Genomic DNA, 25,094 nt, shown 5'->3' on the forward strand with positions numbered 1-25,094 from the left:
TTTTGGGTCCCTGGGGTTTGAAGACACTAAAAATTCCTCCTAGTCTTAGACCCATTGCCTTCCAGATCTCATACTGATGTTCAGAGCAGGCTCTGGGACCACAGCAATAATAGATACACACGTAGTGTCATAAGCCTCCAATCTTCACCATGTTACCACTGCATGGAGTGAAAACATCACGCTTCCTTTTCCTCTTGTCAGGGAGCCAAATGAATCCTAAATGGCTTTCCTGACCATAACACACACACAGCACCAGCTACAGACCTCAATTTCTGACACATCAGCTGTGAATGCAAGAAACTGCAGATAAGAGAGCATCAAGGCTTTGACGACACTGCCAGACCCAGTGCACAGCACTAAGAACAATTAGTTTTTTTCCAGACCATGAATCGCATGTAATAGAAAATATTAACTCAGGTTCCAAATATTTATGGAAAGTTCAGATGTAATTAAACAATTTGCAATTGAAAATTAACAATCTAAAAATTCAGCCATGTAGACAGAGAGCATAAAATATAACTGCAGTTAATGTAAGCTGATTTAAGTACAGCTAATACAGCAGCAACAGAAACAGGCAGTCACCCACATCCCCTGTCATTAACAGCCTTCTCCATGTGAAATATTATTATCTGAAGCTTTCAAGCTGCTCTGCTGTCCCAGTGGGTGCAGGAGAGCTGTTTGCCTACAACCTGCTCCACCTGGAGCAGAAGGACAAGTTGTCAGTCTGTCCTCTAGTCCCAGGTGTCCATCTGTCTGCCCTGTTCCCCCAGTCAAGGCTGTCCCTGCCCCTCCCACACCATGAGATGGAGAATGCAGCCAGGCTGCTGTGGAGCATTTTGGAGCAGTGCCTGCATCCCCAGGCTCTCCACAGGGGTTGTGTGTGAGGAGGATGCCAACACCCTGCAGATGGGAGAACCAGGGCAGGAAACCAGTGTTGTCCTGATGTGCACTGTGTTCATGACAGCACTAAGACCAGCTTTTCCCAGTCCCACTCTGGGCTTCACCCACTGCCTCTCAATTACCTTTCCCTGCAGTAAGGGATAGAACTCTCAGTAGGGATAGAACCTCCACACAGAGCTTTTCCATCCCCAGCATGTGGAAAGCTCTTTTTCACACTGCTTCACAGATTATTCTTTGTATTTAAAGCCAAGTAAAACACTAATTGCCCAACACATCCATCCCAGCCCAGGCTGGACTACCTCAGCCTTGGCACATGCCAGGATACAACACAGCTGGAGAAGAGGGAGCAGCACCCACCACCTCTGAATTCCGTGGGCAGCCTGAAGGAGAGGGCTGGGATGCCAGCAGGGATGGCACAGTCCTCTGCAGCAGACTTCCATGAACAACAGATGATGGATTTAAGGATGGGATATGTGCTGGGTGGTGGGTCAGGCTCCAGTGTAGCCGTATGGTGACTCTTCCAGACAGCTCTGCCAGAAACACTGTCATCTCCTGCTTTCTGAGGAAATGTGGTTTATTCTGAACTACATTCAGTAAGGCATGACCTCTTTCCTTTGAAATTGTTAGCAGGTCAGGAGGCTTTTGCTAAGAGAATTAGGGAAAATATACTGCACACTCAGATAGTATGGCATTACAGTCTGCTATTGTTGAAGTCCCTCACCGCTTTCTGCGTGGCAGCATTCTGAAAAAATAAGGTGATAACCTGCTCTCTGATCCCATTTCATCTCAGTCTACCCTCAGCCTCCCCTTTAAGCTTTCACAGAGGACAATGCCCTTTATATGCAAAAAAGACACGTATGAGAGTAGTGCAAAATACACAGCTGGAATCCAGATGTGACACAGAGTGCAACCATGACTGCAGGTCTGCAGCACCTGTTCATCTCAGCCAACTGCTGCAGTTCTTTTTAGACATTAGGAAAAACATCAAGGAAGATATTGAAGTGAAAAGCTACACTTGAAGCATTTTCATGGAATTTAGCTTTTTTTTTTTGCATTCTGCTTTGTATCCTGGTCAAAATTACACTGCTAAAATCACCCTCTTACTTCAAATGAAGGCACCACCGGACACATATGGAATCTACAGCTGAAACCCTTCCCCTTTCTTTCTTATCATTAATCAAAGATCTATAGAAATCAAGGGCAGGAGAGCAGTGCTCAGGGCACTAGAAAAAAAAAATAATGCATGTGTGCAACCCATTGGGTCAGACTGCTGTCCCTGCTGCACACCCTCTGCATTCCCCTCTTTCTCCAGTGGAATTATAGGGAAAAACAACAGGGAAAAGCAGGCTCTGACAGGACTCATGGCCCAAATGCTGAGAAAGCTGCTAAGACAGGTGGATGGAAACAAGGGAGCTCTTGCTGGGAACCAGCAAAGCTGGGAAATGCTCTGGTACCTGTCTGTGCTGCTTCGCAGGTGCAAAGGAATCATGGTGACCTTGCATGAGAGCTGAGGTTTATGCTGTGACCTTGCATGAGAGCTGAGGGAATAACAAAATCATTTGGCTCACAGGCTGAGCAAAATCCACAACAGATCCCAGCCTGTCAAAAAGCATTCATCTTCAGACAGTTTTCCTCCCTACATTTTTATGCAACCTTAAAAACCTAAGCCATCCTGTTTCTAAAATGCTCTGACCCATCTTAAATCCATTCTCCCACTCTTTTTTAGTGGAATTTAGAGTGGAGGGTAAAACACTGCTGAAACAATTCAACCAGTTCCTTAAAAACCTGAAAAAAACCCGCTTCATTCAGCCCAAATGTGCCTACGTTATAAACCATGTGCAGGCTCACTCCACAGCATGCATTAGCTGAAAATTAAGAGATGTCAGATTGCCTCTTCCATATTCCACTGGGAGAAAAAGCAGCAATCCTGCCCCATTTTTTCCAGAGGCATTTTCACACCCAGCCAAACACCTCCCAGCCGTGCTTTCCATCTCAGGTAAAATGAATGGAGGGGTGACAAAGCAGCTGGCTTTGCAAGATGCTGGCTCATGAGAGCGGGAGCCTAGCTGAGAGAATGAGTACCCAAGCGTGGGGAGGAGAAAATGGGCAAAGCAGAAAATCCCAGATCAGCCCAATCGCCACACAGAGTTATTCTGGTTTATGCTGCTGGCAGCTTTCTTAACTGCACAATGACACACGCTAAAAATATTTGCCGTTTGGACTAGATTTCATGTTTAAAAATGTATAACAAATAATTACTTGTACAAGCACAAACCTTATAGCTTCTGCTTCTGAGCAGATGGGAATTTGTAACAAACTTCATCTGGCAAAGCAGTGTCCCCTCATCTGCCATCACCTCATCCTCACTGCCATGCAGCACCAAGGGCTCCATGCATGCCAGCCCTGCTTCCTAACATGGGCAGCACCACAGCAAAGGCTTTTGGCTGCAGGTGGCCAGGGAACAGCTCCAATCTGCCTGGCTGCAAGACTCTTTTGCAGAGCCCACCACAACTTCCATTGCAGACTAAAATGAAATAACCAGCCTAGACAAAGTTCAGTTAAATAACTGATTCCATATTCAGCAATAACACTTTCATGGTGTCCAAAATCTGCCCAGTCAATGGGCTGAGATGGATTCCCAGCCCAAAATTAACCACTTGCCCCTTCCTGTGCAATCTCTTGTACATCCCTAGCAAAAATTCAGCATACAATTGCTATGTTAAGGCCCAACCTTCCATTTAAACTTCAGCATATCTGATAGGAAAAGATCCAGTGTATGCTTCAGGTGAGAGAAAGACTGTCACAACCCTTGCCCAGCTCTCCCAACCCTGACTATCAGCTAAGAGTGGCTGCTTCGATCCCAGTTTTACTGCTCCTGTACATGGACAGTTAAACATTGCTCCAACACATCTGCAAACAAATTACTTGGACCATTTCCCCAGGTGAGTCAAACTTTTAGTTCTTCCTTGCCCCTTCACATAACACTCAAGACCCTTCCAATGTATTTTTATAGTACAGATTCCAGATTGGAATATAGGAGACAATTTTTTACTGCCCTATAGAAAGGTAACAGTTTCTCACAGTGTTTCCTGGGGTACCTTCACACTTGCCAAAGGCTTGGCACCATGGCTGGACGCCTCAGCACACCCACTGAGGCTGTGGCTGCATCCTGCTCTCCTTGCCCATCAATGTCCTGAGAATCCTTAGCTGATGCCCACAAGGCATCAATCAGACACAAGCTTTGAAAACCTTTCACAACTCTGTCACCACCTTCTCAGGTACCTTGTTACTTTACTGCAAGTCTGACTCTTGTTTTAACACTATTTATGACAGCTTATACTTCCTCATTGTTTGTTTCACCTTTAAATAGTCTCCAGGGCCTCTTTTGAAGCAGAAGGAAAGCAAAAAGAAAAAAAAAAAAGAAAAAAGGGGGAGGATGGATTAAAAAAAGGAGCTATATAATTGTTTTCCAGACATCCAGTAACTAGGACATCTCAGACATCGAAACTTGCTTTCAATTCTATCTCACTTATAGGCTTCATACTCTCAAAATCTAAGCAGTCATATTTGTAAGGCTTTCTAGTTTCATCCTCCCCAACAGATTTTCCTCTAAATTTTGCTAGAGGTTCTCTTGAAGGTTACAGACTTGCATACTGAGAAAAGCAAGGGTAGCACAGTGGTTTCAGATGCTGGAAAACAGGGCAGGCAAACCGCTGCAGCAAGGTGAGACTGGCCCTATATCCAGTTCAGCTGTGTCCACACACCCTGCGGCCAGGGTTTCCCAGAGCAGCTGGAAAAGCCCTCCACACAGATCACTGCCATCAGACCAGAGGGATGAGTTTTGCTTCATCTTAAGGCAGGAATCACTGCAGCCTGCAGCAGAGAGCTAATGACACTTTTGAAAGGAAATGCTCCTGTTTCGAGCTAAACTCTGGTTTGCCTGGTGAATTTTTCTGAGACCACCCCTTTGCTGTTACTTGCTGCCAGCTGCCCTTCCCTTCTCCAGGGATCACATTGGCACAGACCAATTCATGTCCAGCAGAGTTTACAGTTACATCCAATTTCATGCTATCAGTGAGCGTTTGCTCCTTTTTCAGCAGAATTTTATTTGACCCATTTTTCTCTTCCTCTGCTCCCCAGCACCCTGGCACACCCCTTCCCAGCTGCCTCTGCACAGGGAGAGTTCTGTTATTACACATTCTTCTGAACTCTTTGTCTTTGAAAAGGAGAGATTTACTTTCAACTGGTATCTGGCAGCAAGTAAATTCAGTAACAGTGGAGAGAGAGAGATTCTCTTCAGCTGTGGCATGCTGGTATGACAGGATGCCTTAGGGAGACAGATGTGCCTCCTGTCCTGCCCTTCCCTCCATCATCCCCTGCTCTATTGCTACCCCACTGCAGATGAGACAAATACGAGACAGAGATACCAGGAGGAGTTCCTGGCTTGCAGTGGTTCACATGGTGCTTCACATGATGGTGATAGACACTGATCTGGTTAAACAAAATGTATTTTGATTGTCATAATCCAGAAAAATCATTCTTATTTTGAAACGCATCAGGTTTTCCCAAGATCACTAATGACAATGCTCAGATCAGGCTCATACTCTGATGTTACAATGCCAGTTTTTCTACTCATATATTTAGGACAGAAATAGGTATTATTTGTTTTATCATTGATGCTGCCTATGTTTTTATCCACAATGGATGAAACTGCAAATGCCATTATGATAGGGAAGAGTAATGATCCAAATTATCTCATTGAACATATATTTGGCTATTTTAATTGATAGAAATGAGACTTCTACTGCCTGCCAGACATCCTCAGCTGTTTTGCAGTTGCCATACATAAAGCCAGAACAAATTGGCCAATCAGTGACCCTGAATAATTGTCTATGTTGACTGTTAATAAAGGGGATCAGGAGTTACACAGTTGGGCAAAGGACTGCACAAGAAAGGAGCAGAATCACTTCCCAGCACTGAGCAGACAGGGCTACAGCTGGTACCCCTGGGGAGAACAGCAGCTCATCACTGAGCCAAACCAGGAGCAAAACCCATGTCCAGTTTTCTCCTCTTGCTTTGCTAAAGGACCATGCTGTCAGCAGGGACTTCCCAGAGGAAAGCTGCTGTGCCAGCCTCAGAGAAACCTGTGTTCCTCACCTCAAATACCGCAGATGTTCATGGGAAACAGACCTGTTCTCAAATACTCTTGCTGTTGCACACTCACAAGGGGCCACTGTAACATGAAGGATCTCTGACAGCATTTAAGCCAGTACTTAAGAGTGCATGGCTCTTCTATTAATCTAACTGGCATTATCCCCTCTAACTCCATTCCCCTCAAGCAGACCCAAACCACGCTTCTCTTGTCTGACCTGACCATCACTCTCCCACATAAAGTTATTTTGGAAGCATTTTGACAATGGCAACCACAGCTCCTTCAGCTAATTTACACCCAACTGATACCTAACCATCTGAGCACAACTATTCCCAGCCAAAATCCACTGTTACAGAGAAAAAGGGCAAATAAAGAGAAAATCCACAAGCAGAAAGGTCAATGAAGTGCAGAGTTAGAAGGCGAATGAAAATGACTACTTGATATTTTACGTTTTTCATAGAAATACAGATTCATAGAATGGTTTGGATTGAAAGGGAACATAAAGACCACCTTTTTCCAACCCCTTTTTCCATGGGCAGGTACACCTTCCCCTAGACCAGATTTAACCTGGCCTTGAAAACTTCAGCAATGGGGCATCCACAGCTTCTCTGGGCAACTTGCGCCAGTGCCACCCTCACAGTGAATCAAATTTCTTCCTAATACCTAATCTAATGCTCTCCTCTTTTACCTTAAAATTTCCCCCCTTGTCTTATCACTATCTGCCTGTGTTGACAGTAAGAATTTGGATATTCATAGGAAGAGAATAAGACTTCAGGCTATGAGGAGATGGGGAGCACCGTCATGATGCAACACTTGGCAAATGGCATTCTCATCAGACCTAACAGGCATCATGGGACTTAAATTTCTGTGTCAATAATTTCTCCATGAACAACATCTCTGTTTTGCAGCTATTTTGTCAGTCCTGGTCTCAGTTCCGCACGCGGGTGCACGAGACTCCTGGCAATGGCAGCCAAACACATGCCTGCAGCTCATTCCACCAATGTTGCACAATAAACACTCCGACAAACTGGCAGAAATATCAGCATGATAAATTACTGGTGTTGAGAAGAAATATGAGACCATTTAATTAATCCACTATTAGAATTTTATAATTTAAAACACCCAAAAGGCTTTCTCCCTGTCAAGTTTGGACTTAACTAGGTCACAAAAGAAGATAGTTATATTTAGCAAAAACTCTTCACAGAAGACAACAACTCATGGGCCTCAGCCTGGGAAAAAGAGAACTTGTCACTGCTACTCCTTCTGCTAAGGAACAGCAAAGGAGTAAAGCCTTACACTCTCTCCAGCATTCCACTGCAATTTGTGTTATGTTCCAAGATCTCCCACCTTTTTGGTGACTTAATGTTTTCATTTCTGAGCCCTACATCTTACATTTTTATGTTGATACCTGGAGCAAAATACCATCAATGTAGACTTGCCCAGCTTCCCTTCCTGTGGGCTAATGATGACTGGAGATGTTTTGTTGCTGCTGCCAGTACAGCTGCACACACAGTCAGCAGTCAGACAAGATGCAGAAATGAGCTGCACCCATGAGAATGAACAGGTATTTAACCAAAACTCAACAGGCTGTCGGGCAAAGTCTGGGTACCTGACCTGTGGTCACTGTTTGTCACCGTGCCTGCGTTCTCCCCAGCACCTTTTTTAACTGCCAACATCATTCCCCACACGCAGCACATTCAGAAGAGGACAGCAAAAGTATGCATTTGTTCTTTGTTCTCATTTATTGCGGGAAATGCCTGTAATTTTAGCTCTCTCCTCCTCTGCACATCTGAGGAATGGTTAAGGCTCAAGCCTGCACACACAAGCAGGCAGCCTGGGTCCACCAATGCCCAGGAGCCCACAGGGTGCGGGAACCTGGCTGTGGTTGGGCCACAATAGGATTCAGACTCCAACCTCCACCCCACACCGTGCTCTCCTGGACAACCAGCACTCAGGACTATTGGGAAACTGCACTCGCTTCCCTGTCACAGCTATCAATGTTTCTACAAAGACTTCATGACAAATACATGACCAATAATACTGTGCCATCATCTCCCCATCTTCTCACTGTTCTCTGTCAGAGACAAAAGAACTGGACCAAAAGCTGGCTACAACACTTGGGAAACACAGGCACAGATCACTGCTGATAGGAAACATCACTACTTCCCTGCGTTATACAATAAAATCTGTGCTGTGGAGGCCAATGCAGTTTTTGCATGATTTTAGGCTACTATAGGCCTTTTAAATACGTAAGAAACTGTATTAGAAGTTGTGTTGCATCCAAGTCTGTACTGAACTTGCACTCTTAGTTTCTCAGAAACATGAGCAGAATCAGATGTTCCAGAAAAAATGCAGTGCATTGAATATGAAAACTCACACTGAAATTGAGGCAAGGAGCAGCTTACATAAGTTAGGGATATTGAGGCTGAGCCTTTGAAATGCATGAAATCTACTTTATTGATCATTTCCCAATTTATAGTCAGCTCAGTGGGAACAAATGTGTGTCTACTTTGATATCCTTTTGAAGAAAATTCTTGGCATCTCATTTCTGCTAAGAAATATAGCTATTCTCTTTTTAATTTGGTACTTTTTAGATGAAAATTGGAAGATTAACTCAGCTGTATTTTATATTCATGAAGTACTTTCTATGGCCTGATCCATTCGACTCCCAAAGTTTCTTCTGAATTAAGATTACACTGTCTATCACATCTCAAGCTGTGACATGAAGCATTTTTCAAGTTGTATGGAACACTGGTGGACTGAAGAATGAATTGTAAGGAGTGGAGGAAACGACTGGTGAATAATTTTATTTTTTTTAAATAATTCCCTTTTCTTGAAATCTGAACACAATATGGACTGCAAAGAAGCAGCCTTGAGGAAACCACATCTTACAGAAATAAGTAGAAAAAACCCAGTAAAATATTAATGTAGGACTTTCAAAATATTCCCTGAGTGGATGATATATGTCAGAAGAATGATCTCTCTCTGTAACATGATAAAAAGAAAACCAAAAGAATAGTGTGTAACCTTAGGCTAGCAGAGCACCGTGGGAACCAGTCCAGGCTCTCTGACAAGACATTGCGTGCTGAAATGAAGACCCTGGAGCTCTGGCACAAGCCAGCATGACCATGTATAACCCCCCATGACTGTATCTTTCCATTCTGCTCCTGAGACAGGCATTAAAAGTTCCCCAGGAAGGTAATCACTGATAAAATACACGAGCGAGGATTGAAGCGCTGCAAAGCATTGAGATTTTCATGTGGAATTCAAATTAGATTTAAAGACCTACGGGCAAAATTAAATTCTAGCTGCTCCATTGTATTTCCAGTTAAAAGGAAGAGGAAGAGAAAGAGAGGCATTAACATAGTGCAGGGTCATGCACCAGTTATGTCTTATTAAGTATTCCAGCCTTCCTTAAGATAAGCATCACATATGGGTTCTTTTGCAGCTAGCAGTTCCTTGCTTAAAGACAGAGAGGTCTGGATAACACCCCTTCTGTCTCCCAAGGCCTCCTGGGCTGATTGACAGGAACATGTACTGCAGGGAACAAAATGCTGCTCAAAGAAAAAGTAAGATTACACTCTCCAAAAGGAGCCAGTGGGGGCATTCTTTGTCATGTCTTCTGCTCATCATCTCTGGTTGAGGGAAAGACAAACAGGAGGAGTGACATTTTCCTTTCCTAATAAGACACAGTCCACAATGTTTCTCCACACGGAGAAACTGGTTTTTATGTACAGTGGCTTGCACTGAATTCAAAGTTAGGGAAGCAAGAGATTGCTTGAAATAAAGACGGCATTTTGAGAGCCAAGTCCCACCTTTGGAGACCTTGGAAGCAGACCCCATGGAAGCCAACTCAGAAACTGTACTCCAGCCCATCTCAGCTGCATTTTATGTTTGCTTGGGTTTTTTTGTTTTTTAGGGAGAGATTAGCGATAAACATTTAGCTTTTATGTAGCACATTTAGATACCCCTCTCCCCTCTAATGGATAACATTTGGCTTGGCTTCTCCTCGGGCAGACTCACCAGGTGTTTTGAGGCTGGACTACCCCGCACAGTGGCAACATACTGCATGGGATCGTTGGGTTTTTCAGTGTAAAGTGTTCTCCTCCCCCACCGAAATGGTTTCGAGCTGTAATTCCCCAATGTTATCACACGTAGTGATGCTCAAGGATCTATTTCTCAAGCTTTTGCAAAACCTTCCCCACTGCTTCAGCATCTCCCTGTACAACTGTGCCAGGAAGGGTCCATTTCCCCAACCCTCCCTTTGCTCAGAGGTGGAAGCAGCCAGGCATTTGCAGTCAAAGTCATGCCAACAACTTCCATTTTCAATGAAAGAAGAGAAACAGCAGTCCTTAAATAAAGGGGCTAAGGTAGATTGGAAATGTCAAGTCATCAATATGATGTTTTATAAGGTAACCATGGTTATTTTTTATGCATTCCCTTGCAGCATGAATGCAGATGATGAAAAGTATTCATGGGCCAACTGAAACAAAAATATATGAGAGATATCTTGACAGTAATTCAAGCCTTAAACTGCAAAAATTAATCAGTCCACACAGACAAGTTCAGCTGATGCTGCACCACAAAAACACCTCGTTAATTAGATGAGGGTAAAAAAGGGTTTTTATCATTTCATGAAGAATGAACATCTCTTTATCATTTCATGAATAATGAAAATCACCCTGATTTTAGCTCTAATGTATCTGCAGGAATCCATCCTGCTGAAGCAGGAGTCATCCACACGTCTCTGGATAAAGTACAACTGTTTCTAATTTCACGTGTACAAGCTGGTGGAAAGGCAGAGGAAGGGGCTCCTGGCACGCTGCAGACCCTTGTGCAGCCCAGGGAGGGGCCACTCATGGGCTGTATGCATGATTCTGCTCTACTGCTGCTTCTTGAGAACGTTTAGCATCATCTTCCATGAGACCAACAAGCTCTCTTGGTGGCTCTTACCTTGCTGGCAGGTGCTGTCACCCCTTACAGCAAGGGCAGGGGAGCAGATAGGAAGTGGGGGACAGGAAATGATGAGGGTACCCAGCTGTGACAAATCACAGAATGTGAAAAGAAATCTTCAGCTCAGAGGAGTCCTCATGGACTTCTGCAGCAAATAATGAATTAAACCCATCTCCAGAACCCCTAGGGAGAGGGACTCCCAGCGGCCAAGATGTTTTGCATGGCAGCAGAGAGCTGAAATACGCTGCTCCTCCACTCCAGAACCTGTCTGGATGCTGAAACCATTTTCTGTCTCCTAAATAATACACCATGACAAGCCACTGCTTGTTTTGGTGGAACAAGTGACATTTGTCTAGGCTGTGGAGAGGCAGCCACACCCTTAAACCCAGAGGGAAGGCTGGCAGGGGGTAGGATGGGAAGGATTCATTGCAGAAGAGATCTTCAGGCTAACAAACATTTCTGGTTATTGTTAAAGGAAAACAACTGAATTCTCCTCTGCAAGTCTTCACTACTATTGCATGACATTATAATTTCTCTGCTAGATATATGCTCTTTGGATGCACACTTTGGCCTGGTTTCTGTAAAGAGACTGAAAACCAGAAGAAGTCCATAGAAGGGCCAGAACTGGAAGTTCCTAGTACACAAAAACACATCCCCAACTGGCAGCTAACAGGGTTAAAACACCCTCTGATTAAATGAAAGTATCTTTAATTAGTTTAATTGACCATGCTTCAGCCAAGACCATCTGCTCAGCAGTATTTGCCTGCTCTTTGCAGGAGCAATTGATCAGCCATAGCTGGAGAATACAGCATTAGGCTACATCAGATTTATTTTGTTTAACAGAAGAGCTAATTTGCTTTAAATTTAATTACAGGGGCCAAGATTGCTCTCTAAGTCCACAACAGCACATAACATAAGCTGATCCTACAGCTAATGGGTGCACATGTAGGTCCACACGAGTCTGTGCAAATCAGACACTGGATGATGACAGCTCGGGTCCCACCCTGGCAGAGAGTGAACTCTGCATTGTCCCCCCAAAAGGCAGCAGCACTGTGACACACTGCTGGGCCGGCAGGTCCACCCCACTTGCTGACCTGTCATGTCCCTCCAGCTGGCTGAGGTCTTCCCTGCAGCCCTCACTGGATGCTGGAGCTAACAGATGTCCCATCTCAACCACCTCTCTTGCTCCAAATTACAGATATCAAACGATGCATCCCACACAGGGTCACTGTTTCTGGCACTGCCTGGGACCAACAGGGACAATCGTGGCACCTCTCTGTACCTCCAGGGTAACCTCCATCAGCAAACCACTTCCAAAGGAAGCATCTGGCAACCGAGGGTCCAGTGCAGGCACACACCTCCCTCACCCCTTCCCTGACACTGCACTGTCCCTCTCAGTTTCTCTGCCCTTCCATGCCAAAATCATTCTTCCAATTGCATGCTGAGCTGATGAAGAAGGGCAATTGCCCCTCCTCCCCAAAGGGCCACGTGTGTACCTACGTTGTGTTGTTATGACAGGGAAGACTTCATTCACTCCCCAGCGCTTCTTCCTTTTTCAATTTCCCACTGGGTGCTAAATCACAGCAGGTTCTGGGAGATGCTCGGGCCCTGACAGGAAGCTGCAGCTGCTGCTGGCTGCTGCAGGAGTAATTACAACCCTGCAGAAGGCTCGAGGCTGCCATTTCCGTTTCCATGGAAATAAATACAGAATTATTGAAAACAGACCATGATACTTTATGCATTTTGAGGCTTTTTATCATGTCTAAACCACTTTAACCCATTTTTATTGGTCGTGGCTTTGTTTTAAGTGGGGTGGGGGGGAAGGTGGAATAGGGATGATATTCACAGTGTGAAAATAGGTGGAGCAACCAAAATTAATTTAAATAGTGAAAGAGGTGAGGGCGGGGGGAAAGCCACAGGCTGATGCCTTGGGGATTTGCAAAGGGGAGAGCAGTGCTGGCCAAAGCTGCTGGTTGTCCATGGCACGTGCATCCAGCCTTGGAGAGAGGAGTCCATGGGGGCTCATTGGTTCTTGCCTGCAGCCCCACAGCAGTCCCAGCTCACCACCACCATCCCCAGGACAGGCTGTTTGTAGGGGGCTCTGGGATCCAAGAAAACCTCCCACCCTTTCAGAGGGGTCATTACAGCCAGAGCTCGTGCTTGACTGCTCAGAACTGCAGATACATATTTCATAGGCACTGAGCTTCAAGATGAAGCTTGAATAAAAAGGAATTGCTTTGTGTTCTTTAAACGGGGAGCAGAAGGGAGGGATCTGATCCTAAACCCCTGAGGCCCTGACATGGGGGGACAGAGATATACACAGACAGGTAACTCCACACTGTGCACAACAATCCTGGATTCAATGCTCATTGCAAGGCATGGCTGGGAATTCTTCATCACAACAAGCTAAATGAAATGCTTGGTCTGGGGAGTATACACACAAATCAAACATTTATTCTGAGGTGACCTCAGCCTTCATCTCACTGTCTGAGCTGTCACAGTGCCTCACATGAGTTTCTGCACCTACTTGGGCTGCAGCTTCCAAGTACCACTACAGCTTCTCTGCAAAGAAAAAAGATTTAGGAAATATTTTTAAGGAGATGTCTCCAACTTTCAGCTAAGTCAGCGAAGTCAGCTCACGCCACGTGTTTGGCACACACTGGGTACATGATGGCCGTGTGACCGTGTGCCAGGCACATGATTGACACACTGGGCCTGTGATGGGCACAGGAGGGGCTCAACACACCAGAGCAAGTGAAGAAACCAAGTTTGGTAGAACCACACAAACTGCAGAGATGAGAGAGGGGCAGAAGGCAAGACACCGCCTCAGCAAATCATTTCTAATACTGACTTGAGCTAAAATCAAACACTTGAATCAGGTTTTTTTTTGGCAGGGGAACTTTTTGCTATGTGAGAAATGTCAGCCTTTGGACATAGTGTCCTAATTCAGCTGCGAAAATAAATGTCAAAACAGTGAATTCTAGTTTTGAGCCAGCTCCATTTGAGAAAATTTGGGTTGAAATGTTTCCTAGTTAAAATCACAGCCCCCAAAACTTATGAAACATTTCCAGTTGGACTGGTGAGAAGTCTTTATGCCTTTATGCCTTTATATGAAATAGCCACCAGACAGCAATGAGACCTGGTGTGTGTGGCAGCCCACTCACACATGCATACTTCTCTGATGTTTTGCCTTCTACATGGATGGACAGAAATAGATGCAGAAAAACCACAACCATAGCATCACTCAGCAGTTGGACATGCCTATATTTAGTTATATGCTTTCAAATCTTTCATCTAAGGGAATTATGCTTAGTACAGCTTATTTTGCCACAGTATATGGGACAGGCCTGGGAAAGAAGAGAAAGTCTGACTGTGAATCCTGACAGTTCAGGCAGTTCTGCAGGGAGAGCCCACTCTTCCTTTGAAGCAGGAGGTTGGACTTGCACGGCTCACCACAGACATGATCTGAGCATCTGCTCCTGCTGCAGGATTAACTGAACAGCGCTGTACCAGCTCGGGCTCGTCTCACTGCAGCTAAAAATGACTCCCAAACACAGCTTGAGACAGAAAAGTAAATCACTGCCCTACGGCTGGGAAAGAACAAGACAGGAAGATCACCACAGCATGATTTTCAGAGATGCTCTGAATTCAGCTGTCATGAAGGTCAGCAGGAAATAGAGTACCCTAGGAAATGCCAACTGCAGCAAGAACCCAAGTTCAGAACTGCCAAACACGCACAGAAAACAACTCCTCTAGTACTCTTCCACAGGCATGGGTTAATTACAAACCAGAAGAACTAAATTTAAGTCTTGCCAACAGGTTCTGAACCAGAAAGCCCAGAGTGAAGCACATTTCTCCCTCCACCACATCTCTCACACAGCAGAGGAGCTTGCTGCTAGAGCCAGGGATGCTTAATTCCCATGCTGACTCCAGTGGAGCAGAAACACCAAGCCACGTGGCATGTGTTATGCAAAAAGCGCAAGACTCTGTATTATTTAAAATGTTCTAGTCAGAGCTTGTGCTTAACAACACTGTAATCTTCACAACTATGCTGCTACAACACCACTTCCCATCTTTGTTTCCTAAAAGCCTTTCCAACTGCATTAATACCTTGCTATCAATAACTGCTATCTCAGATCCTGCTAAATCACTGCTATCACATTAGGAATACACTTATCTCACGCCACCTGGGGATACTGTATTTAAAAAATCTCTTTAGAAATCATCCTCCTTCACAAACAAAATATTATCTCAGAAGTGAATGGAAATGCACTCCCAGTGATGCAATCATTATGCAATTAGTGTGATGTAACAGGAGGCTGCATAGAGAAAAGCATCTACTTTCAGACCACAGAAGTACCAGCAGTGTTTGGGGCTCTCAGCACCATTCCTCCTCACGCTTTGAGAGGTGAACTAGGCAAAGCCTTGTCACCCCTTGCATCCTTGCACAGCCTCTGGGCAATTTCACCCTGCACACCAAGGTAAGGGAGAGCACAGCCCCTCCAGAGAAGACAATGGGCTTTGCTTTTCTAATCACAGGTGCCTGACTGATAAACTGCATGAACAGCACAGTGCTGCCACTCTGGAGAGAGTGATGGCATTCAGACAGCCTGCCAGGGAAAACACTGCTTTTCCCAATTCCTTCCATGCATGCCAGATAAGCACAGGTCAAAAAAGGTGTAGCTCATACCATACCAAATTACCACTGAGAAGTTCATGACTACCCCCACCAGACTGGCTGCAAGCAATGGCTGGGTGCCTGTGGAAAGAGTAAAGGTCAACAGCAATTTTGGTGTTTCATGGCAAGAGAGAAGTACAAAGCATCTGCTGCTGGAATAGCCCGGAGGACATGACTACAGGCAGCATCCCCAGAGCAAAGCCTGTGGTGTCCCTGGCTGCTCACTGCTGCCTTCCCTCTGCAGAGGGAGAAGGAGCAAGCAGTGACCTGCTCCCCATGGGACGGGGTCCCACCCCACAGCACAGCACTTTAACCACTCCCACTGCATCCCAGGAAAACACCCAGCTGTTCAGTGACTGCCGACTTGCAGCTTTTTGAGGTGTGCGTTGCACAAAGGGCCTTCCCTTCTGCATAGCTAATCCTAACTACCCAGGTATTGAAAACAGAGTAACTCCCATGCTAATTCTCGCTTTCATCAGAAATTATGTCTTCCTGTAGAAGCTTAAATTACAGGTTTACTGCCTCCAAGCATTAGAAAAGTCCCAGAATTAAATCCTCCACTTTCAGATTAAAACCAGGACACGTGCAGGAAAAAGATTGCTCGATGCAACAGGGCAATTTGCAGGGAGCAGCCTCTGGGTTCATGGTGTCAGCCAGAAAGGTTCTAACAAGCAGAGATCACAAAGCAGGGCAGCTGTGATCAAACACTGTTTTCTGCATCAGTGGGAAGCACAAACCAGGAGGGAAGGATCACACACATGCTCACACAAAGCCACCCTGGTCCTTAGCAAAGCACAGGTCAAGGGAGGATGAGAGACACAGGGCTGGTGTTGGTTTAAGTTAAAAAATAAACCAAAACATGGCAGAACTGACTCAGTTACTGACACATCACTGAAAACATTATGGGTTTGATTTTAAAGAGCTCTTCCAACAGAGTACGAAGGCACAAAATCTGCGTAAACATAATTTATGAGGGCCACTGCAGTTTTTGCTATGAAGACTCATTACTCAGGGACATTTATTACCCTCTCCCCATGCTGCCATTAAGCTCTGAGATGAAGAAGAACAAATGCAAGATAACTAAGCTCTTTACAGGGGTAAAACCAGATCAAACATAATTCTCTGTGTCTTAAAAAGAATTGGAAATGTCTAGACAGAAGACAGACAGAACTGGTCTCAAATGTATTCACTTCAATAAGAAGCTGAAGCCCTGAATTACAGGGAAAAAGACAGGTCTGCTTCTCCTCCAAAAACTTTCCACACCTTACTCTCTCCGTGACTCTGGCATCCTTTATCCCGCCTGCGATATTTATATCCAATAGCAGGGGGCCGTAATCTGGGTCACCAGCAGTCTGGACAGCCACTGAGAGCCCTCAGCAAGAGCTGCTGGAGACACAAGCAGCGCTGCAGAGTCCCAGACATGCAACTCCGGAGAGCTGGCCCTTCTGGGGTAGAAAGAGATGAATGGGAAAGGTTTTCAAGTGCAAGCAGAGCTACCCTGAGGACATGAGGCTTTGGGATGCCCTTTCCTTCCACTACAGGCATGCAGGTATCACACAGCTCCCTCTGCTTAAGGAGCCTACACTATATTTACTGTATAACCTCACTGGGCAAGTCTGCATAAACCACCCACCCCAGGGACTCCTGGGATCTGACTACTGATATCACAGGCTGTAAGAACCTCTGTCATTTAGACTGGCAACGTGACACAGGAAGGGCAAACAAGCCACAGGCAAACAGCCCACTTAACCACCTCAAAGCTCACCCAGATACAGAGCTGAGGAATAAAATTTTCCTATCTCAGCAATCCTATGGAAATGCACAAGAAAATGAGCATGAAAAGGAGGCCCACTTGGATAGCCAGAACGACAATGCCAGTGCAGAAGTCCCACTGTGGGAACTGACAGTGGTCAGAAAATAGATTTTTAGGCTCCAGGCAGTAGCTTGAAGCCTGTGGGAAAAGCCAAGTACATAACTCTTCCACTCGGACCAGGGAAATCATAAAGAGGAACCCAAAACAATCCCTGTAGATATCCTCTTCCTGACACCTGGTGTTCTATCAACTTGTTTACTGGTAAAGATGTTCACAAGGAAGTGTTGTTCTAAATAACCAATAATATCCATTGTACTGAAACACGGTATAAAAGACCTTGTCTTTCAATAACCCTTTGCTATAATGCCCTCCGAAGAAACCAGAGTTTTATGTATCGTTATTTGGCTGTCCTGAATTGCAATAAAATCCCACCATAAACCAACCCTCACCTTCTTGGTAGAAGTTCTCTCCAAAAGAGTGTGGTCAGACACAAAGTTTCCAGTTCGTAACAGCAGTATTGCCCATTAGCAAGCCGTCCCCAAAAAAGCCTCGTTCCATTCCCACCTTACCTGACATGCATTGTATAGAAGCTGATGCTCAAATTTCTTGATCCCCAAAATGTTCTGGAACATCTCATAGAGCTGCTCCTTGCTGAGAATGAGCTCCGAGGCAGCGCTCGCTGTCATCCTGGCCTGTTGCTTCCGGGGATCCTCTTCCCCACGGTAAATAGCATCAAACTTTGCCATCCAGGAGCTCAGGACTGTCTCCTTGCTGAGGCCATCGATTTCTGGCAGGCTGCGCACTCTCTTCTCAATGTGCTTCTTGAAGACCTCCCGGGAGTCATTTGCTGAGCAGCCTCCGCTCTGCACCATCCTGGCAACGCGGTCACTTTTCAGGAATACCTGCAAAGAAAATGGTGATCTCAAATGGTGCCAGTTACAAAACATCCCCCTGAAGCACCACAAAAGGTGGTTTCACTGCTGGGAAGCTGCTTATTTGACTGCCAGGACATTCTCCAACTCCTCAACCACCACATGCAGCCAGAGGTTTCAGCTGTACTTTGCGAAGTGTAATGAAATCAGGTGAAGCTTCTGCTTTGCCTCCACTAAAATGAAAATTTTTGACGCAATTAGGACTTGATGTGATGTTATGGTCACACCTCACCAGATACATAAATGCCCATTAGGAAAGCAGGATTTTATTTTGTTCCATCTGATGTTTTAATAAGGAAGTTTTTGCACAACTACATTCACCTAACCAAGTTCTGTCCTGTTAGAGGGAGCAGCGTCATCTTACTGAAACCAAAAGCACTGCACTGGATTTATTCTGGTGGCCAGGCCCCTGGGAAACTTCTGCAAGGAGCAGGTTTACACTCTAATTCTATTACACCAGAGGAGATCCTTGCCCTCTGCCCTGCTGTCACAGGAACAGGGAAGTGCAAGATGGTTCAGCATGGCTTGAACCTTTGGAGAGATGCAGGGCACTGACAGCAGGAGAAAGGGAGGGAGAAGACATTTCATAAAGATGTTCTTCCCACTGCAAGAGTAGCAAAAGGGTCAAAACATGACAGACTCCCACAGATGTCCTCGGAGCAACACAGAGCTGAAGAGTTAGAGAGGGATATTGTGTTGGCTCTCCTCTCCCAAGCCCTGAACACAGAAGAGCAAACAATATCCAGTAAGAAAACTGCTGTTTTATTAATAATGCTGAGAACTGATGAATACAGCAGCTTGGGAAGAAGCTGTGCCCTCACAGGGGTGTATCTGTCAGCTCTCAATAATTAAAGAGCTTGAGGGTGACCTAAGGACATGATAGATTTTATTTTTATATATACCATTCAGCAACACAGTACTCCATGTTCCTAGATGCTTGATGGCACAGGCATCTGTTGGCAGTAGTAGAGGGTTTTGTCCAAGGACCAGACCAAAAATGATGCTGAGGAAGAGCTGGGCTGTTTCCTTCCAATATCAGCACGGGAGCACTCACTCCCTGCAGACGAGACAGGCAGAATGTCACCAGCAACCTCTTCAGTCCATGCTGAAACAACAACAGCTTGTGTTTTGTTTCCTCGAGGAGATTAAATATGAATGATAATGCCCCAGGTGTGTGCAGGTTCTTTCAAGAAATGGGCGAGAGCTATCAAGAGCCAAGCTCCTGATGCAGCCAAGGAAATCATCAGCACACTGACTGCAGGAAATGGTGGGAGGTCACAGTGACCAGCCCCACTGCAACATCCTGGGCTCCCATGTCCCCTCATCCATGCCAGGTGCCCAGGCCTGAACCTGTGTCATGGTGCTAATGATTTCCCATACCTGCCAGCACTAGTGGTTGTTGTTATCACATAGTCCTCACCCCCAGCATCATGAGCAGTAGGATGTGGCTCCCCATATTCCTTCAGCCCTGATTTTTCCTCCCTGGGTGTGGAGCAGTAGCCAGCAGAGGAAAGGAAGGCTGCAGCTGGCAGGGAGGAGACAGGCATAGGGGAACACCGGTCACAAAGCTCACAAAGCAGCTGCACAAAGCAGCAGAAACCATGAAATAGGAAGATAAAAATATATATATAAAGAATGGTGTTCTGTCCTTTGGTGTTCTTTGGAAAATGCCAGGTGAATTGCCTGGCTGTAGGACTGCTTAGTAGGGTTGCCAGGAGCCAAGAATTGCCTAGAACAAAATCTTAGCATGGGGTGCACACACTGAATTTTGCAGAAGAGAACTGACCTCCAGGAGCTGGGTCAGGCATGTCCTGCCACACACACAGATGAGCCCACCATGCCACTGTGTCTGTCTGCCCACAGCAGAGTGCAAATGGGTCTAATGAAGCACTTCCATCATCTGCACTGAAGTGACTGCTGCCAAATGTGCTGGTGACAGGCAAAGCTTTACTCATTACAAGTCAAAGGACCTGAGAAAAGCTTCCCTGCAGTGTGTTGGAGTATGCTGGGCCTGTCTGCGTACACAGGTCTGCAGCATTCCTGCAGGCACAGTGGTGCTTTGCAGAGCAGCAGATCACTCAGTTTTTTAATTTGATAGCAGCCTGTGAACTAGCCTAAGACTGACAACCACATGCTTACCCTGACAGCCAGAATTAATAGCAAAATGTGGCCAGGCAAACACATTCAGGGCAACAGCAAATACATTTCTGATCTCAAATGTCAGTCTTACCTTTATTCTCTGCAAAAAAATCAGTCATTCCCAGGTAATGAACTTATCCTGCACCATTAATAATTGGACCTTTTAGAAACATCAGCCATGTCCTGCACAGAGATTTCCAGTTTCAGCTGTGTGTTTTCCAAGCCATCTTGCAGATTTATAAATCGCTAAATGCTGATTTCTAGATAGCACCCAGCAGAAGGACAGTTAATTGAATAAAACTGAGATTTGCAGGAGCTGGGATAAGGATCTGCCATGATTTGCAGAATGGATGAGTCAAGAGGGGCAGGTTTCTGCAGAGAAGGAAGGGAAAACACTCTCAGCAGGGAACTGCTCAGGCCCTGAGGGGCAGAGGCTTTCTGTGGCAGGGCTTTGCCTTGTGCCGCTGCATCTGGTGGTAAGGAAGAGCCACAGAGGAAAGCTTCAGCTGCACGGAAGCTGAAAGACACAGCTGTCAATTAAAGGAGACCAACAGCTAAAAAGAAGAAAAAGAAAGTTGTGCTAAAAGGACACAAGAGCGATGCATTACACTTTATGTGGCCTGTTTTAAGCAGGACAGAGCCAGGGAGGGTCCACTTGAAGCAATGAGCTTGTGTACATCTAGTGCTAATCTGCTGCTCTTTTTCAGTTTGATAACTTGGAGCATTTATAAAGCACAGGACTTCTGGAGTTGACAAACACTCAGCCAGACCCAACAGTGAAACAGGGATGTATTTTGCCTGGTTTTAAGCAGTTTCCTTTTCCTACCCAATAATCTTATCTGAACAGATTATGCTGCTTTGACATCCTAAACACAGCTCACTCCATCTTGGAAACTTTCTTTGAGAGCACCTGTTCAGTGAAGCTGTGATGATCCTTTGGCAATTTCTTTTCTGATAAAAGATGTAAATGACTCTCAGCTTCCTTCCTGTACAGAGAACGATGGAGCGGAGCTACTAGACTGGTTTAACAGAGTTAATCCAGAGATAATTTGTGCTTTCCTTACACAGAAGCAGCTGCTGTCATATCCTATAGAGCTAAAATTCTCTTTAGTTTTAGTATCTGATTTTGGTCCCCTCTTAGATTGCACTTCTAGAGAAATATTTTATGTAGGCAATTCAAAGTCTTTACCTTCTATGACAGAATAGCTCTAGGGAGAAAGGGAAGTGGTTTGAGAAAGGCTAGCAAAAAAATAAACAGCACTCTTCACAAAAATGGCAAGCACTGATTTCTTTCAAAACCAGAAACTCTTTCCTTCTAAGCAGAGATATAAAAGGCAGCATTATGAGCTGCATACAAAGAGGTGCAAAAAGACGGATATGCATTATGCACAATTATTCTTTTGCACAATTATGAACGATGTTTCATGTTCTCTGGTATCATCTAGTTTTGTAGATGCACATCCTCCTCACTCTCCCTTTGCTTTGCAGCACTTGTCAGGCCAAAGACAACAGACAACACCCTTGCTGAAAATCCCAGAGTCAATTGGACACAATGCAAAAGCTTCTGCAAGAACTGAATGTGCTGCCCAGATTTCTCTTGGTATTTTTCACAGGGAGTGCATGACACTGATTTTACTGAAGATTTTGCCATCTTCCCTGTTTTAGAATACACTGTTTAAAAGTATCAGGAAATTATTTTTCAGCTCAAAGGGAAGGGCGGACTTCCCCATAATCAAGCTACAAGGAAACACCACGGCATAGGGGTTGCTATGGTTGTTCCACAGTTTAAATTCAAACCCTGAACCTCCCAAACATTGTGATGTACCAGACATCAGACAGAAGCCCTTTGCACTTGCCTTTGCTTCATAGTGTATAATAATGCACAAATCACTAATTCAGAATTCAACGCCATCTGTGAATAGGAGTGAGGACAGGGATTCATAAGAGCATTGCATTGTCTCTCCTTACCTCGTAGTAGCTCTGGACGGCATTTATAAATGCTTCATCTGCCACAATCTGGGTTTCTCCATTGAGAAAGGCCTGGAAACGATCTTTGATTGTCTGGAGCTGCTGCTTACTTATCTGTAAAACATGCCACAAGAAAAGAATTTGTCAAAAAAGGTTTATGTATGAGGAAAAATCACAGTGATTGATCTGTAATATCTTACTGAGGTGCTTATGATGTGCATTTCTGTTCTTCTTTGGGGACAGCAGCAATAGCTGAGGAACCAGCCATACACACACATGCACTCTGCAGCCTAGTGAGTTCATTCAGGCATCACAAGCACCTGAAGTCATCCTCAACAACATTTCTAAACAAGTCTGCCACCACAAATTGCACACAAGACTTTTGTTACTTCAGCTATACTCAATTCAAAAGCAAGCTGCTGTGTGAGTGCTTGGAAGAAGCTGTTTTGGTGCAACCCCTTCTCCACCCAGCTTCTCCTCCCCTTCAGAAGATGAGGCTTCATACCAAATGGAAATCTTTGCACACTAGCTGTTGGTTTTGGCGGTGGGTTTTTTTGTTTGTTTGTTTGGTTTTTTTTGTCCTTGGTCATTTATTTTGGCTCTTCACATACAAAACATCAGTCAAAACCAGCAGTGAAAGAATTTAATGTCAAAATCCTATGAGAGCAAACCTGCTCTCCACATCCTAGCAAGGACATTCTCTGCTGTCTCTTTGCTGCTCAAAACACTTTCTGTCCAGCATACAGCTGCTATAACTTACACGACAATTCTAATTCTGTCACAATGACATCAATAGAAAGTTAACAAGGGTTTATTCCAGCCTTGTAAGATAACATGCCATTATTTTTCCAATTTATCTGTCAGTTTAAAACTAAATAGCTAAAAACCCACCTCTTCAGCTTACAATGCAGACAAAGTCACAGCAGGCACATGTCATGTATCAGCAATGCCAGCCTAATATCTTAAGATGTAGATAACACACGCTGAAAAGGGATTGAAACGTAGCTGGGGCTGGCTTACCGTGGGGTTCCTTCATTGGAGGGTAAGAATTAATTTTGACAGAAGGAAGCAAACAATATGGCTATATTACAAGTTCAAACTAAAAGGGAAAGGAGACCAGCGACCAAAAAGTCTAGAGAAGAGTCCTTTTTTCTCATTTGTATACCAATGGAAGAAACCAGCCCATTAGAATGGAAGAGAATGGTAAAATTAATGGCTCTAAGTGTCTAAATGGCTTTGAATAAAGTATAAAAAACTGCAGAGATTCAAACAACTAGAACATAATGACTCCTGGTAAATACCACTAGTGATAAAAAGCAGGAGAGGGACCACTTGGAAAATGCAGTGATAAATATCACTGGAGCTACAATGACGATGTGCTGCGTGGGGTGTTCAGGGACGGCGGTAGCGAACATCATGAACACTGGTAATTAATTCTTCAACACCACGCTGAGGGGGGTTAGTGAGCAATAGCAATCTGATGTGATAATCTGGGATTATCCTACTGCTAATGGAGAGGTGTGCATCAAAGTGACAAAGTGAGACTCACTATGCTCTGCTTTAGAAAATGTGGAACAGCCTTCACCACTTCGTGGGTGCTGCAAAGGTGGGTCATTCCCACTCCCAAAACATCAGCCCAGACTTCACAGGGTCTGACACATGCTGGGGCTGGAGTAAGGACCACCTCTTAACCTGACCCCCCTCTGCCGTAGGCCATGAGCCCAGAGGAAAAGCACTGCCAAAAACTTCTAGCTTTTAGGGTGGCAGACTCTTAGGACCGAAAATTAGATCCTATCTGCCATGTCAGGCACCTAAACCCCTTTGGGGTGTTTGCCACCACCACCCCAGACATCAGGAGCCCTTGGGCAACATGGACAACATCAGATGTAAAACAGGCTCCAAATCTGAGCTGACAGAATTGAAAATTGGCTCAATGATGAGAGGAGCCAGAGACAATGCAGTCATCAAGTGGCAGACACCTGTGGGAAGGTGCTAGGCCTGTTTTTATTAATCATTTCATTATCTCAAAGAAGCAAAAGGCAAAATGTTAATTAAATGTATTGACAATTTTGCATTAGCAAGCATTGTGATTGTCAGGAAGAAATGACAGGGCAACAGATGCTCTTAAAAATAAGGAAAAAACAGAAAAACTACAGGTAAGCTTGAAATCAGGGTGCTGAGGCACAAGGAAAGACACACTAAGAGCATGGATACTCTCAGCCAAGAGGCTTTTCATTTGGGATTTTAACATCATGCATGGCATATTTATGACATTTTTGTGCCCAGGATATTTCTTAGGACAACCTCCAAAAGTCCTTGCTTGTTTAATTCCTGTAATGCCATCTAGCAGCAGTACTTTATCCTCCTTCCTCAGTACTGAATAGGCTACCTTCAGAACAAATGAAGCTCCTTGAAATTCCTAGAAATTCCCAATACGTAGCACACACACAAGCTCCTGGGGGCTGTGGAAATGAATCATCGGATTTGTCTCTACTAGAGTGTCAGTTGCCTCCTCCTTGTCCAAGTTGCACACCAGCGTTTTCCCCGTCCAGGGAAAAG

General features: G+C 44.9%; 1 protein-coding gene across 12 annotated transcripts in view; it reads right to left on the reverse strand.

Moving 5' to 3' along the window:
• Nucleotides 1–25,094, reverse strand: part of CADPS (calcium dependent secretion activator) — a 207,938-nt gene that overhangs the window by 144,983 nt on the left and 37,861 nt on the right. For all 12 annotated transcript variants that reach the window (XM_040076170.2, XM_058422205.1, XM_040076175.2 and 9 more), the window contains exons 2-3: nt 22,536–22,649; nt 18,066–18,398 (exon numbers count right to left, since the gene is read on the reverse strand). In XM_040076170.2, coding sequence (XP_039932104.1) covers nt 18,066–18,398; nt 22,536–22,649 — 447 coding nt within the window. The remainder of the gene's footprint in view (nt 1–18,065; nt 18,399–22,535; nt 22,650–25,094) is intronic.

Source organism: Hirundo rustica, chromosome 12 (genome assembly GCF_015227805.2).
Source record: "Hirundo rustica isolate bHirRus1 chromosome 12, bHirRus1.pri.v3, whole genome shotgun sequence".
NCBI classification, from domain to species: Eukaryota; Metazoa; Chordata; class Aves; order Passeriformes; family Hirundinidae; genus Hirundo; species Hirundo rustica.